Source organism: Notolepis coatsorum (assembly GCF_963971535.1).
Source record: "Notolepis coatsorum genome assembly, chromosome: 3".
Classification (NCBI taxonomy): domain Eukaryota; kingdom Metazoa; phylum Chordata; class Actinopteri; order Aulopiformes; family Paralepididae; genus Notolepis; species Notolepis coatsorum.
In genome coordinates, this window is record NC_140167.1 from 29,733,137 (window position 1) to 29,745,577 (window position 12,441).

Genomic DNA, 12,441 nt, shown 5'->3' on the forward strand with positions numbered 1-12,441 from the left:
CCTGGAGAGTGGTCTTATTATCTGATGTCGCCTGGAGAGTGGTTTTATTATCTGGTGTCGCCTGGAGAGTGGTTTTATTATCTGGTGTTGCCTGGAGAGTGGTTTTATTATCTGCCTCTGGTGTCGCCTGGAGAGTGGTCTTATTATCTGGTGTTGCCTGGAGAGTGGTTTTATTATCTGGTGTCGCCTGGAGAGTGGTCTTATTATCTGGTGTCGCCTGGAGAGTGGTTTTATTATCTGGTGTCGCCTGGAGAGTGGTTTTATTATCTGGTGTTGCCTGGAGAGTGGTCTTATTATCTGGTGTTGCCTGGAGAGTGGTTTTATTATCTGGTGTCGCCTGGAGAGTGGTTTTATTATCTGATGTCGCCTGGAGAGTGGTTTTATTATCTGGTGTTGCCTGGAGAGTGGTCTTATTGTCTGCATCGCCTTTCCCATATCTTCCCAGCTTTCGGGTGATTTGGAAAACAAAAGAACTAAATTCATGCAGAATGCAGGCGAGGTCTTGGCTATCATCCATAATGTGAATTTGGAAGGAGAATAACGAGTGGTACAGCTCCCATATATGCGTGTGTAATTGGCAATGTTGTGTGCGGATCATTTCACCTCCTTATTCATTTCAAACATGAAGGTAGTTGATAAGAGAGAGAGACGGAGAGGGAATCCAGTGTAGTCTTCTCTAAATTAAATGGTTTTCACAGTAACATTGTCAATTGTAATGGAAACACTGCACACTGCATGCACTATTGCACTCTATTATATATTTATATGATCTAATTTGCCTGTGTCTTTTGTAATTTAGGCGTAAGGCCTACTGTATGTGTTTATTTGCATATTGAGCCGGGTAGCGAGATCCGATGGTCACTCGAGGCGTATGTGGAGACTCATTCTGATGCCAGATGTGAACTGACATCCGTCTTGACTGGATCCAGACACAATCTGGATATACAGTATCTCTGGATAGTTACAGATCGGAACAGGGCCAGAGTCACAGAATCTCACAGAATCTTCTCAACCAATCCTGAGAAGATGGAGGCCACATTGTTACTGCAACATGTTACTGATTTAGGGGTGGGAAGATATGACTGAGAGTGTCTTCTCATTAGGAACGGGTGCTCCGCTCCGTCCTCGCTAGGGTTGGGCATCGTTTGGATTTGAACGATTCCGGTTCCGATTCTCCATTTCGATTCCTGTTCTAAACGATTCTCGCTTCTTGACTGCATCAAACCACGGAAAATATATTGAAGCCTCATCTTCTTCACTTTTAGCTCGACATTGTTGACTGATCTGTTGTACCCATGCACGCACATTTTCTAATAACAGCATTATTAGACATGCCAATCCAACGAAAGACGTGCTGGTCGCGCTGGAGAAAAGAAAAGAAAAGATGTTCCGTTTGTCTTTTACATGTTATTTGTTATTCTAAGATGCTAATTCATTTGTATCTGGATAACCAATTAACGGATTTTGTCGAGGCAGGTAGCGTTATTTCGGGGAAATTGATATCTATAGTCTGGTATATTTTTCCTCCACGAAAAATGGAGGCTCTAATTATTATTATTCATAGAGACTCTCGAGCAATAATAATTATTACAGCCTCCATTTTTCGTGGACGAAAAATATACCAGACTATAGATATCAATTTTGCTGAAATAACGCTACCTGCCTCGACGAAATCCGTGCATTGGTCATCCAGATACATGAATTATCATCTCAGAATAAGTGGCTTTGTATGCACGTTTTATCTTATTTTTTACAGCTTACGTTTTGGGCAATAATTATTTAGAGGCTCTGTAACTGAGGGGTACAATTCCCTGACTGTATTACTAGATATGATACTTACTACCACTACCTTTGTACTTAATATTCGGCCACCCAGTACACGGCATAAATATATTATGATGAACACTGTCACGTAGATGAAACGGATCCAACACAAATGTACGAATTAGAAATAGGTCTTTATTTCTACACAGCGATGGTGTGTAGAGCAAGCACTTAATCAAATCAATCACATTTATGAATGGAATTAGTATGCACTTTTATGGCAAGAGTATTCGTCGGTATATCAATAGAGAATGTCCAATCTCTGAAGGCGCAGGTGGTACATATACGACCTGGAATAGTTTAAGGAATAACAGCAATGATACTTTAATGATTATATACTGGACACACTAGGGGGGGTTAATCCGGTCGCTTGTAAGCCGACAGGAGTAGGAAGGGGGGGGGTAGAATCCGGCTGCCTCGTCCGGCCAAGGGTATCCCAGGTGAACCCACTGTAGTGCCGTTCAATGCGCCGGCGATCCTTGGACCACAGATGAAAGCAGATGGACTCTTTGTGGGCCGGCTCTCTCCGGTCCACGGGGGAGAGACGTGAAGCGACCTCGTCTTGCAGAGCGTCTCCTCACCTTGCGTCCTCTCCAGGGGGGGGGGTTCCAACACACGGCAGTGTCGGGGGTCTTTATCCATGGAATAATCAAAGTATACAAAGCATAATCCGTGCCTGGGAAGGCGGGCTGTCGTCGGTAGAATAATCCGGTATACAGGTCCACTCGCTCGTCGGCTCTGGGGCTCCTCGGGTGCAGCTTCACGTGGGGTCAACCACCCTGGATAAGCAGCCAGTTCTCTGCCCGAAACGATGGGGTGCTGACTACGGTAGTATTCTCACCGCACGAAGCACTATATTAACAGACTATTATTAGCTTAATAGACTACGTCCAACTCGACGATATAGTGCCAAATATGACTATTCAAATATTAATATACACGATGTCTCAATACCGATGGTAGGCGAACTTGGCCTTACTCCCACACGTGGCGTCGCGGGGAGGCTTTACGTCTGTGACTCTATTGGAGGGTAAGAAACTGGACTGAAAAGGAAGTCCTACTTTAGTAGCGCAGTATATATACGCACTATGAACAAATAGTCCCATTAGTGGTGCGGTAGTCAGATTCCTACGCGGAACTAGGACTTGTTCGTACATGTGGAGCGGTACGTTTGAACTGGGTCTGAGGGGTATGGCAGCCTGGCACCAAGGTCTCGACCAATAGTAGAATGGAGACTATTATGGGATGTTCAGTAGGCTAGAATGGATATTCAATGCATATTGTACAAGGAATATACAAGGGATATCAGGGAATATTAGAGAATATACAAATACAATTAAATATATATATAAATAAATATATATATTCGGTTTAATCTGGCCCTTCACAACAGGCTCCATTTTTCATGGAAGAAAAATAAATGCATTCGAACAAGAAACCAATGTATAGCAATGGCAAAATTGCTTACAGAATTGCTTGAGCTTGTAACGTGGCTTCATCTCGAAGTTTTCATCGATCCACTGAGCCGTGAGGCTCAACGTGCTTGTTTGGTTGAGGTCTGAACTCGCCAAATTGCCCATAATTTAAATATAGTTTTTGTGGGTATTGTCCAGTTGTTGCTGTATGTTTTTATCTGCCCAAAATTCAAGCAAGCATGAAAGCATTACAGGTTTGCTTGCACACCACACTAGGGCTGCACGATTTTGGGAAATAATCTAATTGCGATCTTTTTTGACGGATATTGCGATTACATTTGCGATTATAATAGAAAAAAATATAAGCAGCCCCACAGAGGTTTATTGTAAAATGCGGCTTGCATCTGGCCTACGCGGTGGGTCTTTTCGGGACACCGAGCCTGAAAATGTTTATTTTTACCTGGGAATCGATACCGGTACCCAACGGTACCTTTTTACTTTACTCTCCCTCTCTGAAGTCTAAACTTCACAACTTCACAACACACAATCTAAAACCCCTTACCTCCCTCTCCCAAACCGATCTTGTATCTCAATGGGACTTCCTGGTTAAAAAAAAAATAAATAAAAAATGCGTTTTTTTTTCTTTCTATTTGATAATTGCATCATTCCAAATCGCGATTTCGATAAAAAATCGATTAATCGTGCAGCCCTACACCACACCCCGCTCCGTTGTCGGGGACACTGGTGCGCACCCGAGACCACCTATTCCAGCGGTCCCGTCTTGGACAGAATCAGCGTCCCCGGTGACGGGGGGGGAGCGTTCTCATCACACTCTATTTCGGTGCGATCGTGCTCTGATTCGACCCCGAATGGCTAGTGTGAAAGCCCCCTAACTCACAATATGGCCCTTGATAATTTTAATATCACGATATCTGCGATAATTGATATATTGCAAGAAATATAATCCACAATACATCACAATGTCTGTGTAACTGAAGAAAGAATACCATGACAAAATGCTAAATCTCCTTAGCAACAGCAGTGGCTCCCACTGTATGAGTTGACGGGTGGACTTTTTCAACAATAATATGTCATATCGTCTACAAAGTGGCTTGCCCCAGAATTCTGACATCAGCCTCCCAAGCCATGTTATTGTTTAATGTAGTATTGTTATCTGCACATCCTTTACAGGCTGCATTGGGCATACAGGCTTTTCTAAAAATAGACGAGGATAAACGCTATTCCATTCTGAAATTCATGCTCTCGGTAAGCGAACATAGAAAATTGAAATGGCACATTCCTGGCATTACATGCATACATTAACTTTTCACTGTTCATGTCGACATTGACTGAGAACAGCATTGGCTCAATTTGGCTGTCACACCTATCATGTTTTCAAGGAGTGTCAGTTGACCTACTTGCTGGTGCATGATGACGACGGCATGTCATTTCCCTCATCAGATCAAGTTCAAGTTCAAGTTTCTTTATTGGTTGTCATACAGAAATACAGGATACTTTTTTTTTTATCTACTTTTTCTCCCATTTTCTATTTTTCTCCCATCCCAATTTCGTATAGTCCAATTCTACCCTCCCCTGTCTCGAACACTGTTAGGCCATGCCTCCATTGCCTCCCACAAGCCGGCTGCAATGTGGACTAAGCCTTACATCACGTGTCCCCTCCGGTACTCGAGGAAGCAGCAGTCGCATCTTTTCACCTGCACAGCGCGATCTCTCAGCGTCGGGGGGTCTGCGTTTTTGGAGGGCACGCCGCCCCCGTCGCTTCCTGATTCTGCTGCGCAGCCGCAGGCGCACCAACCGACCTGTAGGAGTCGCTGTCCACAACGTCCGATCCCCACCCATCAGCTTCCCACCCCCTAATACTGCCAATTGTATTAGTATGAACGACCAGCCAAGCTGATAGCAATGCGGAGAGCCCACTTGCCCACTGCACCACCTAGCCGCCCAATACAGGATACTTTTGTATGAAATTCTTCTTTCTGTTTTGCTAGGTAAAATAGATAATTATAAAAAGTATAATAAGTATAAAATAAAAAGTCAAGTACTTAAACAAGTGTAAACAAGAAAAAAGATTTCAATATACATAATATGTACAGTATACAATGCAGAGTAGTTGCAATACAATATAAATGGGATGAGGTAAATGGGATGAGGTAGCTTGTGATGCAATATACAATGCAGAGTGTTTACAGAGTGTTTACAATACAATATAAATGGGATGAGATGAGGTAGCTTGTGGTGCCACCTTGTGGTGGTAAGGTGCAATGAGTGGCCTATAATATAATATATAAATATAAAGTGTGTTAGTGTCTAAAGTGTGTAAAGTGGGTGCTACAGTGAGTTGTCCATTTAAAGTGGGTGTGTACATGTGGGTGTGTGTGCTGTCAGTGTGTTTCATGGTTTGTTACATTGTGTTAATTGTCATTGAGCATCCTGATGGCCTGGGGATAGAAGCTCTTTCTGAGTCTCTCTGTGCTTGCCATGAGACTCTGGTATTGCTTTCCTGACCGCAGCAGTTCAAAGAGGCAGTTGTTTGGGTGGCTAGAGTCTTTTATTATTCTCTTGGTCTTATTCTTACAACGCTTGTTGTAAATGTCTTGGAGAGTGGGAAGCCCACCTCCAATTGTGCGTTCGGCTGAACGGGCCACTCTTTGCAGTCTGCTACGGTCTTGTGCGGTGCTATTCCCAAACCAGGAGGTGATATTGCCAGTCAGGATGCTCTCTATTGTGCATGAGTAGAAGTTCTTAAGGATCTTCTGACTCACGTTGAACTTCCTTAGGCGCCTAAGGAAGTAGAGGCGTTGTCATGCTTTCTTGACTACACTGTCAATGTGTGTGGTCCATGTCAAGTCCTCGGATATGTGGACTCCAAGTAGGGCTGGGCGATATGACGATATTATATAAATATCGGGTACAGTTCATTAACGATACACTTTTTAAACGTATCGTGGATATCGTGATGTTTTGCCCAAGAGGATTGTGTCGCGTCAATCTGGTCCACACGTTGAAACTTTTGAACAGCGCCGCCCCACACACACACTACTGCATCAAAGTTACTACTTATGATAACAAAGGCATTCGTTTTGTGGCATTAACGTTATATAGTTACATGTTCAATAACATCAGCGTATTTACATAGCAACGTCCGAGGTCGACCTAGATATAGCAAGCATTAGTCGTTCATATCTCAGCCCGTGCTGACTCAGTTGTGCCCATTCTGCGGTCTGTTAATAAAGTTTTCAATCAGACGGATGTATGGAAAGGCTTTTATTATAACATCCGTTGCAGTAAAATCATTATGCCTCCAGTCGTTTAGTCATCCTGCGGAGCTAAAAGCTAAACGTCGGCCGCGGGGAGCTACTGCTACCATTGTTGTTGTCATTGAGCTCTCCAATGGCGGAAGTAAAAAATGTATACGCACTTGCCGATTGGTGCTAAGAACAGCAGGGCGGGTGCAAGCGGTGTGACGTAATTGGCAGACTCGACTGTCAATCAAAATGATTCTGTTTGCCGTCTGAATGAATGAAAACGTTATTAACAGATTGCAGCATGGGTACAATACAGTATAGCTCAATACAACAACAGTGGACTGGAGGATGCAGACCAGAGAAAGACTTTCGTCTTGTTTACATCAGGCTCCCCCATTTTCAATTCATCATATTTAATATCTAAATCATATAATATCTCATTGCTAAATATATGCAATATATAATCTAATAATCCAATAATCTAAATCTAATATATAATATAAAAATGCTAAATGCATGGGTATTTTATTTTGTCTTTAATGTTAGCTTGCAAACTCAAATACTGTCTTGGTAAGCCTCATAATGAATTGTTTGGGGAAAAAAAGAAAAACATTGTGATGCGTATCGTGTATCGCCGAAAGGGCAAAAAATATCGTGATATCATATTTAGGCCATATCGCCCCCAGCCCTAACTCCAAGGTACTTAAAACTGTTCACTCTCTCGACCGGTGCCCCGTCAATGCTGAGGGGGCTGTAGTCCCTGACCCCTGACCTCCTAAAGTCCACAATCATCTCTTTTGTTTTGCTGACGTTCAGGGAGAGACTGTTCTCCTGACACCATCCCGCCAGAACCTCGACCTCTTCCAGGTAGGCCCTCTCGTCGTTTGCAGAAATCAGGCCCACCACTACTGTGTCGTCAGCAAATTTGATGATTGTGTTGTTGTTCCGCTGTGCCACAGTCGTGTGTGTACAGGGAGTAGAGGAGGGGACTCAGAACACAGCCCTGGGGTGCCCCTATGTTGAGAGTGATGGATGAGCAGGTGCAGTTGCCTGCTCTCACCACCTGGGGTCTGCCCGTCAGGAAGTCCAAGACCCACTGGCAGAGGTCATAGTTCAAGCCCAGGTCCCTGAGCTTGGCTATGAGTTTGGAGGGGACTATGGTATTGAATGCTGAGCTGTAGTCGATGAATAGCATTCTCACATAGTTCCCCTGCCTCTTGTCCAGGTGTAATGCTGCTGTGTGCAGCACATGGGCTATGGCGTCATCCGTGGACCTGTTGGGGCGATATGCAAATTGCAGGGGTCATATCACTGCACCTTTGTTGTTAGACTGCTTTCACTGTCTACAACTGCCCTACATTGTAATCATAACTACCTACCTCATACTATAGTCTACCCATATAAATCTGTATGATCACATCTACAATAGTACTGTATATATATATTTTAGGGATGTCCGATATTATCGTCCTACCGATATTATCGGCCGATATCGGCATAAAAATGTGATATCGGAAAATATCGGTATCTGTTTAAAAAAAAATATATATATATATTTTTTTACATTTCTATAACCTTTATTTACCCAAGCAAGTAAGAACAAATTCTGATTTTATTTATTGTCAAAAGTATGCATAATGTTGTGTTAATTCCACAACAAGAGATATGTAATGTTAATTACCTGAAATTATTCAATTTTGGGGGGGGGGGGGGGGGGGGGGGGGGGCCCTGCATATATCGGTATCGGTTGGTATCGGAAATTAAGAGTTTGACAATATCGGTATATCGGTATCGGTAAAAAAGCCAATATCGAGCATCCCTAATATATTTATATATAAGGGATGTCCGATATTATCGGCCTACCGATATTATCTGCCGATATCGGCATTAAAATGTGATATCGGAAAATATCGGTATCTGTTTAAAAAAAAAAAAAATCCAATATCGAGCATCCCTAATATATATATACTGTATATATTTATTTATATATCTACTTATACACCTGCATGTAACTCATATAACTCCGGTTTCCCCAAGGATTTTTTCAGGGGGGGGGGTGGTACGCCCCCAGAAACTACTAGTGTTGTCGCGGGGCGTGCGTGCGTGTCACGGATACGTGGTGTCAACAGTGTCGTCATAGACACACGCGGTTGTTAGTATCGGTGCATTTCTCTACACGGAGCCGAAAAGAAACTATTGCACATAAATTAGGTAAATAATTATTAACAATATTTATTTACAACACATAAATTAACTTATTTACAATTATACATACAGTAGTGACAACACACATTATGAACTATTTACAATACAGGGAGGCACATACAACACTCATAACTATTTACAACCAGTGTCAGAGTGAGCGCACTCAAGTTCTGAGGGCTCAGAGTGCATACTGGACACTCTGACTGAAGAGTCAGTTTATCAGAGCGGAGCAGATTTTCAGAGTGAATTTATTAACTCACCTTAACTAGGGCCCTATGAAATCCGTTTGATCTTTTCCTGTTTTCAGATATGAATTTTCCTGTTTTTGGATTTCTCTGTTTTTAATTGTCCTAATTTTCGGATTTCTCAGATTTAATATTTTTTCCTTTGGATTTAACAAAAAAAAAGAAAATCCAAAATTACACTTTCAGCCCCATAAACTGTCCCCATCTCTGCCGCTTCAAGGCCAGCTTAAAATGGTAATTTCCGCTGTGTTCCACGATATTTGCAGAGCTGTGCGTGTTCTGTATTATAGCTGTGGAGACAATGGTGTGGCTCATTTGACAGACACTACTTGTAGTCCAACATGGAAAAAAGAGTTTGTTGGGCGGCTAAGTGGCGCAGTGGGCAAGACGCTCGCCACTAACGCAGGATATGCTGGGTTCGAGCCCAGCTCTCGGCGTTGCTTCCGGCTTGGCTGGTCGTTCATACTAATACAATTGGCAGTATTAGGGGGTGGGAAAGCCGGTGGGTGGGGATCGGACGTTGTGGACAGCGACTCCTACAGGTCGGTTGGTGCGCCTGTACAGCAGAGAATCAGGAAGTATCGGGGGAAGCGTGAGCCTCCCACGCGTTACTCCTCGCCACTGAGAGATCGCGCTGTGCAGGTGAAAAGATGCGACGGCTGCCTCCTCGTGTACCGGAGGGGACACGTGATGCAAGGCTTCGTCCACATTGCAGCCGACCAGTGGGAGGCATGGTCTAACAACGTTCGAGACAGGGGAGGGTAGAATTGGATAATACGAAATTGGGATGGGAGAAAAATAGAAAATGGGGAGAAAAAGTAGATTAAAAAAAAGAAAAAAATAGTTTGTTTCTACACACTAGTTTGTAGTTTATTACATGCTAAACATCACGCATTTCTAAAATAATCCAGTCTTTTTCCATAGATTGCGAGATAAAACGTGTTCTGTGCAATAAGCCCAAACCGTTCTGGTTGATCCCCTGAAACCTAAAATACTCCCAAATCAAAGGTATATACCATGGACACATGTACCTTCACAAAATCATCAATCATCATTTCTTTTTTTCAATTCAGTTCAGTTCAATGCAGTTCAACTGCCAGTGCAGTGCAATAACTAAATAATAATTAAATAGTTAAATAATAAAATAAACATTTGTTTAAAAGAAATCTGAAAGAAACTGTTGAATTTAATTTGTTTCAAAGAGATGTCCTTTAACTGGCACGACCCGTAGGGGTGGGGGGGAAATCGATACGTAGTAGTATTGCGATACTTTGCGTGGCGATACTGTATCGATACAGGGACGCCAAGTATCGATATTTTATTATTTATTAAAAAAATATATACGGTATATATATATATATATATATATATATATATATATATATATATACGGTAAAGGGGTTTCTCCTCTGTCTTCAGTACAGCATGTTAAATGGGTTTCTCCTCTGTCTTCGTTTTCCAGGCTGGAGCAGGATGTTAAAAAGCTGAAGGCGGACCTACAGGCCAGCCGACAGGTGGAACAGGATCTGCGCAGTCAGATTGGCTCGCTGGGCAGTGCCGAGCGCTCCATCCGCTCTGAACTCAGCCAGCTACGCCAAGAGAACGAGCTGCTACAGAATAAGTGAGTGGTGCCTCCAGCTAGTGGGTCGAACGAGCTGCTACAGAATAAGTAAGTGGTGCCACCAGCTAGCGGGTCAAACGAGCTGCTACAGAATAAGTGAGTGGTGCCACCAGCTAGCGGGTCGAACGAGCTGCTACAGAATAAGTGAGTGGTGCCTCCAGCTAGCGGGTCGAACGAGCTGTTACAGAATAAGTGAGTGGTGCCACCAGCTAGCGGGTCGAACAAGCTGCTACAGAATAAGTGAGTGGTGCCACCAGCTAGCGGGTCGAACGAGCTGCTACAGAATAAGTGAGTGGTGCCTCCAGCTAGCGGGTCGAACAAGCTGCTACAGAATAAGTGAGTGGTGCCACCAGCTAGCGGGTCGAACGAGCTGCTACAGAATAAGTGAGTGGTGCCACCAGCTAGCGGGTCGAACGAGCTGCTACAGAATAAGTGAGTGGTGCCTCCAGCTAGCGGGTCGAACGAGCTGCTACAGAATAAGTGAGTGGTGCCACCAGCTAGCGGGTCGAACGAGCTGCTACAGAATAAGTGAGTGGTGCCACCAGCTAGCGGGTCGTACGAGCTGCTACAGAATAAGTGAGTGGTGCCACCAGCTAGCGGGGCAAACGGCTAGACTGGTTAGCCTTATCAATGTTGGGCCATCACTAGTTGCAGGCTTTGGGGGGAGTTAATGAGAGAGTTTTTGGCTTTGACCAGCAGCTAGTATGAGTCTGTTGGTCAGTCCATCTAAAAAAAAAAAAAAAAAATGCAAGAGAAATGTTGTTTCTCATGATATGGTAAGTAATGGAGACATGACATTTGCCACAATGATTGATAGATATTGGTATGTCAAGGCATACAGGCATCAGAATAAATATTACACCAATCAGCCAGATGGTGGCACCATAATAAAAGATAATTCCACCATTTGGAATTTCTTGGCATCCTAAACTTTTTCAGATTCAGATTCTTCAGATTATTTTATTGTCACAGCTTTTTAACATTCAGAAAAATGTGAGATGCTTGTTTTTCCCGGCTCTTCAACCATAGTAGATTTGTAAACGCAATACACAGCGTATATTCTATCTATACAGACCACCTTTGCCCCCATCTTGACCTCTCAGGTTCACAAAGCTTTAATGAGCCTAGATGTAAAGAAATCTTCAGGCCCAGACAAGATGGAGCCGTTCTTCTTCAAAGTTGCTGCAGGTCTTATTGCAGAACCCATAACCTCTATTTTGAATTTCAGTCTTTGTGCTGGTGAATTACCTAGCTCATGGAAGTCGGCCATGGTTCTCCCCTTGTTAAAGGGCGGAGACCCCTCTGACCTAAATAATTATCGCCCTATTTCCAGACTGTCTGTAATGGCCAAAGTCTTTGAATCTCTTGTAAACGAACAACTGAAAAATATTCTTAACGAGTCTCAGTCAGGCTTCAGATCAGGCCATAGTACTACTTCAGCGACTATGCTAGTCTCAAATGACATAATTGAAGCACTGGACAAGAAAAAACACTGTGCAGCATTGTTTGTTGATCTGTCTAAAGCTTTTGATTCTGTGGATCATGCATTGCTACTGCAAAGGCTTGGCTGCATAGGTCTTGGTAAAATGGCTTTGAGCTGGTTTAAAAACTATATCTGAAAGAACTCAGTGTGTTTCAGTAGAAGATTATACCTCAGCTGCTCTTACTGTAAACAAAGGTGTTCCACAAGGTTCTATTTTGGCCGCTGTCTTATTCTCCATCTTTATAAATGAACTAGGAAATGGGATAAACCCAGCACGTTTTAATTTATACGCCGATGATACAGTTGTTTACACGGTGGCTTCCTCTTTAACTCAGGCCATAGAGCTTCTACACTCTACAGGATGCTTTTAATACACTGCAAC

At 43.1% G+C, this 12,441-nt stretch overlaps 1 protein-coding gene across 1 annotated transcript in view; it reads left to right on the top strand.

Moving 5' to 3' along the window:
* The window catches only part of maco1b (macoilin 1b), a 36,594-nt gene that overhangs the window by 11,248 nt on the left and 12,905 nt on the right, over positions 1 to 12,441 (top strand). Inside the window, exon 7 of the mRNA XM_084310412.1 lies at positions 10,418 to 10,576. Coding sequence (XP_084166538.1) covers positions 10,418 to 10,576 — 159 coding nt within the window. The remainder of the gene's footprint in view (positions 1 to 10,417; positions 10,577 to 12,441) is intronic.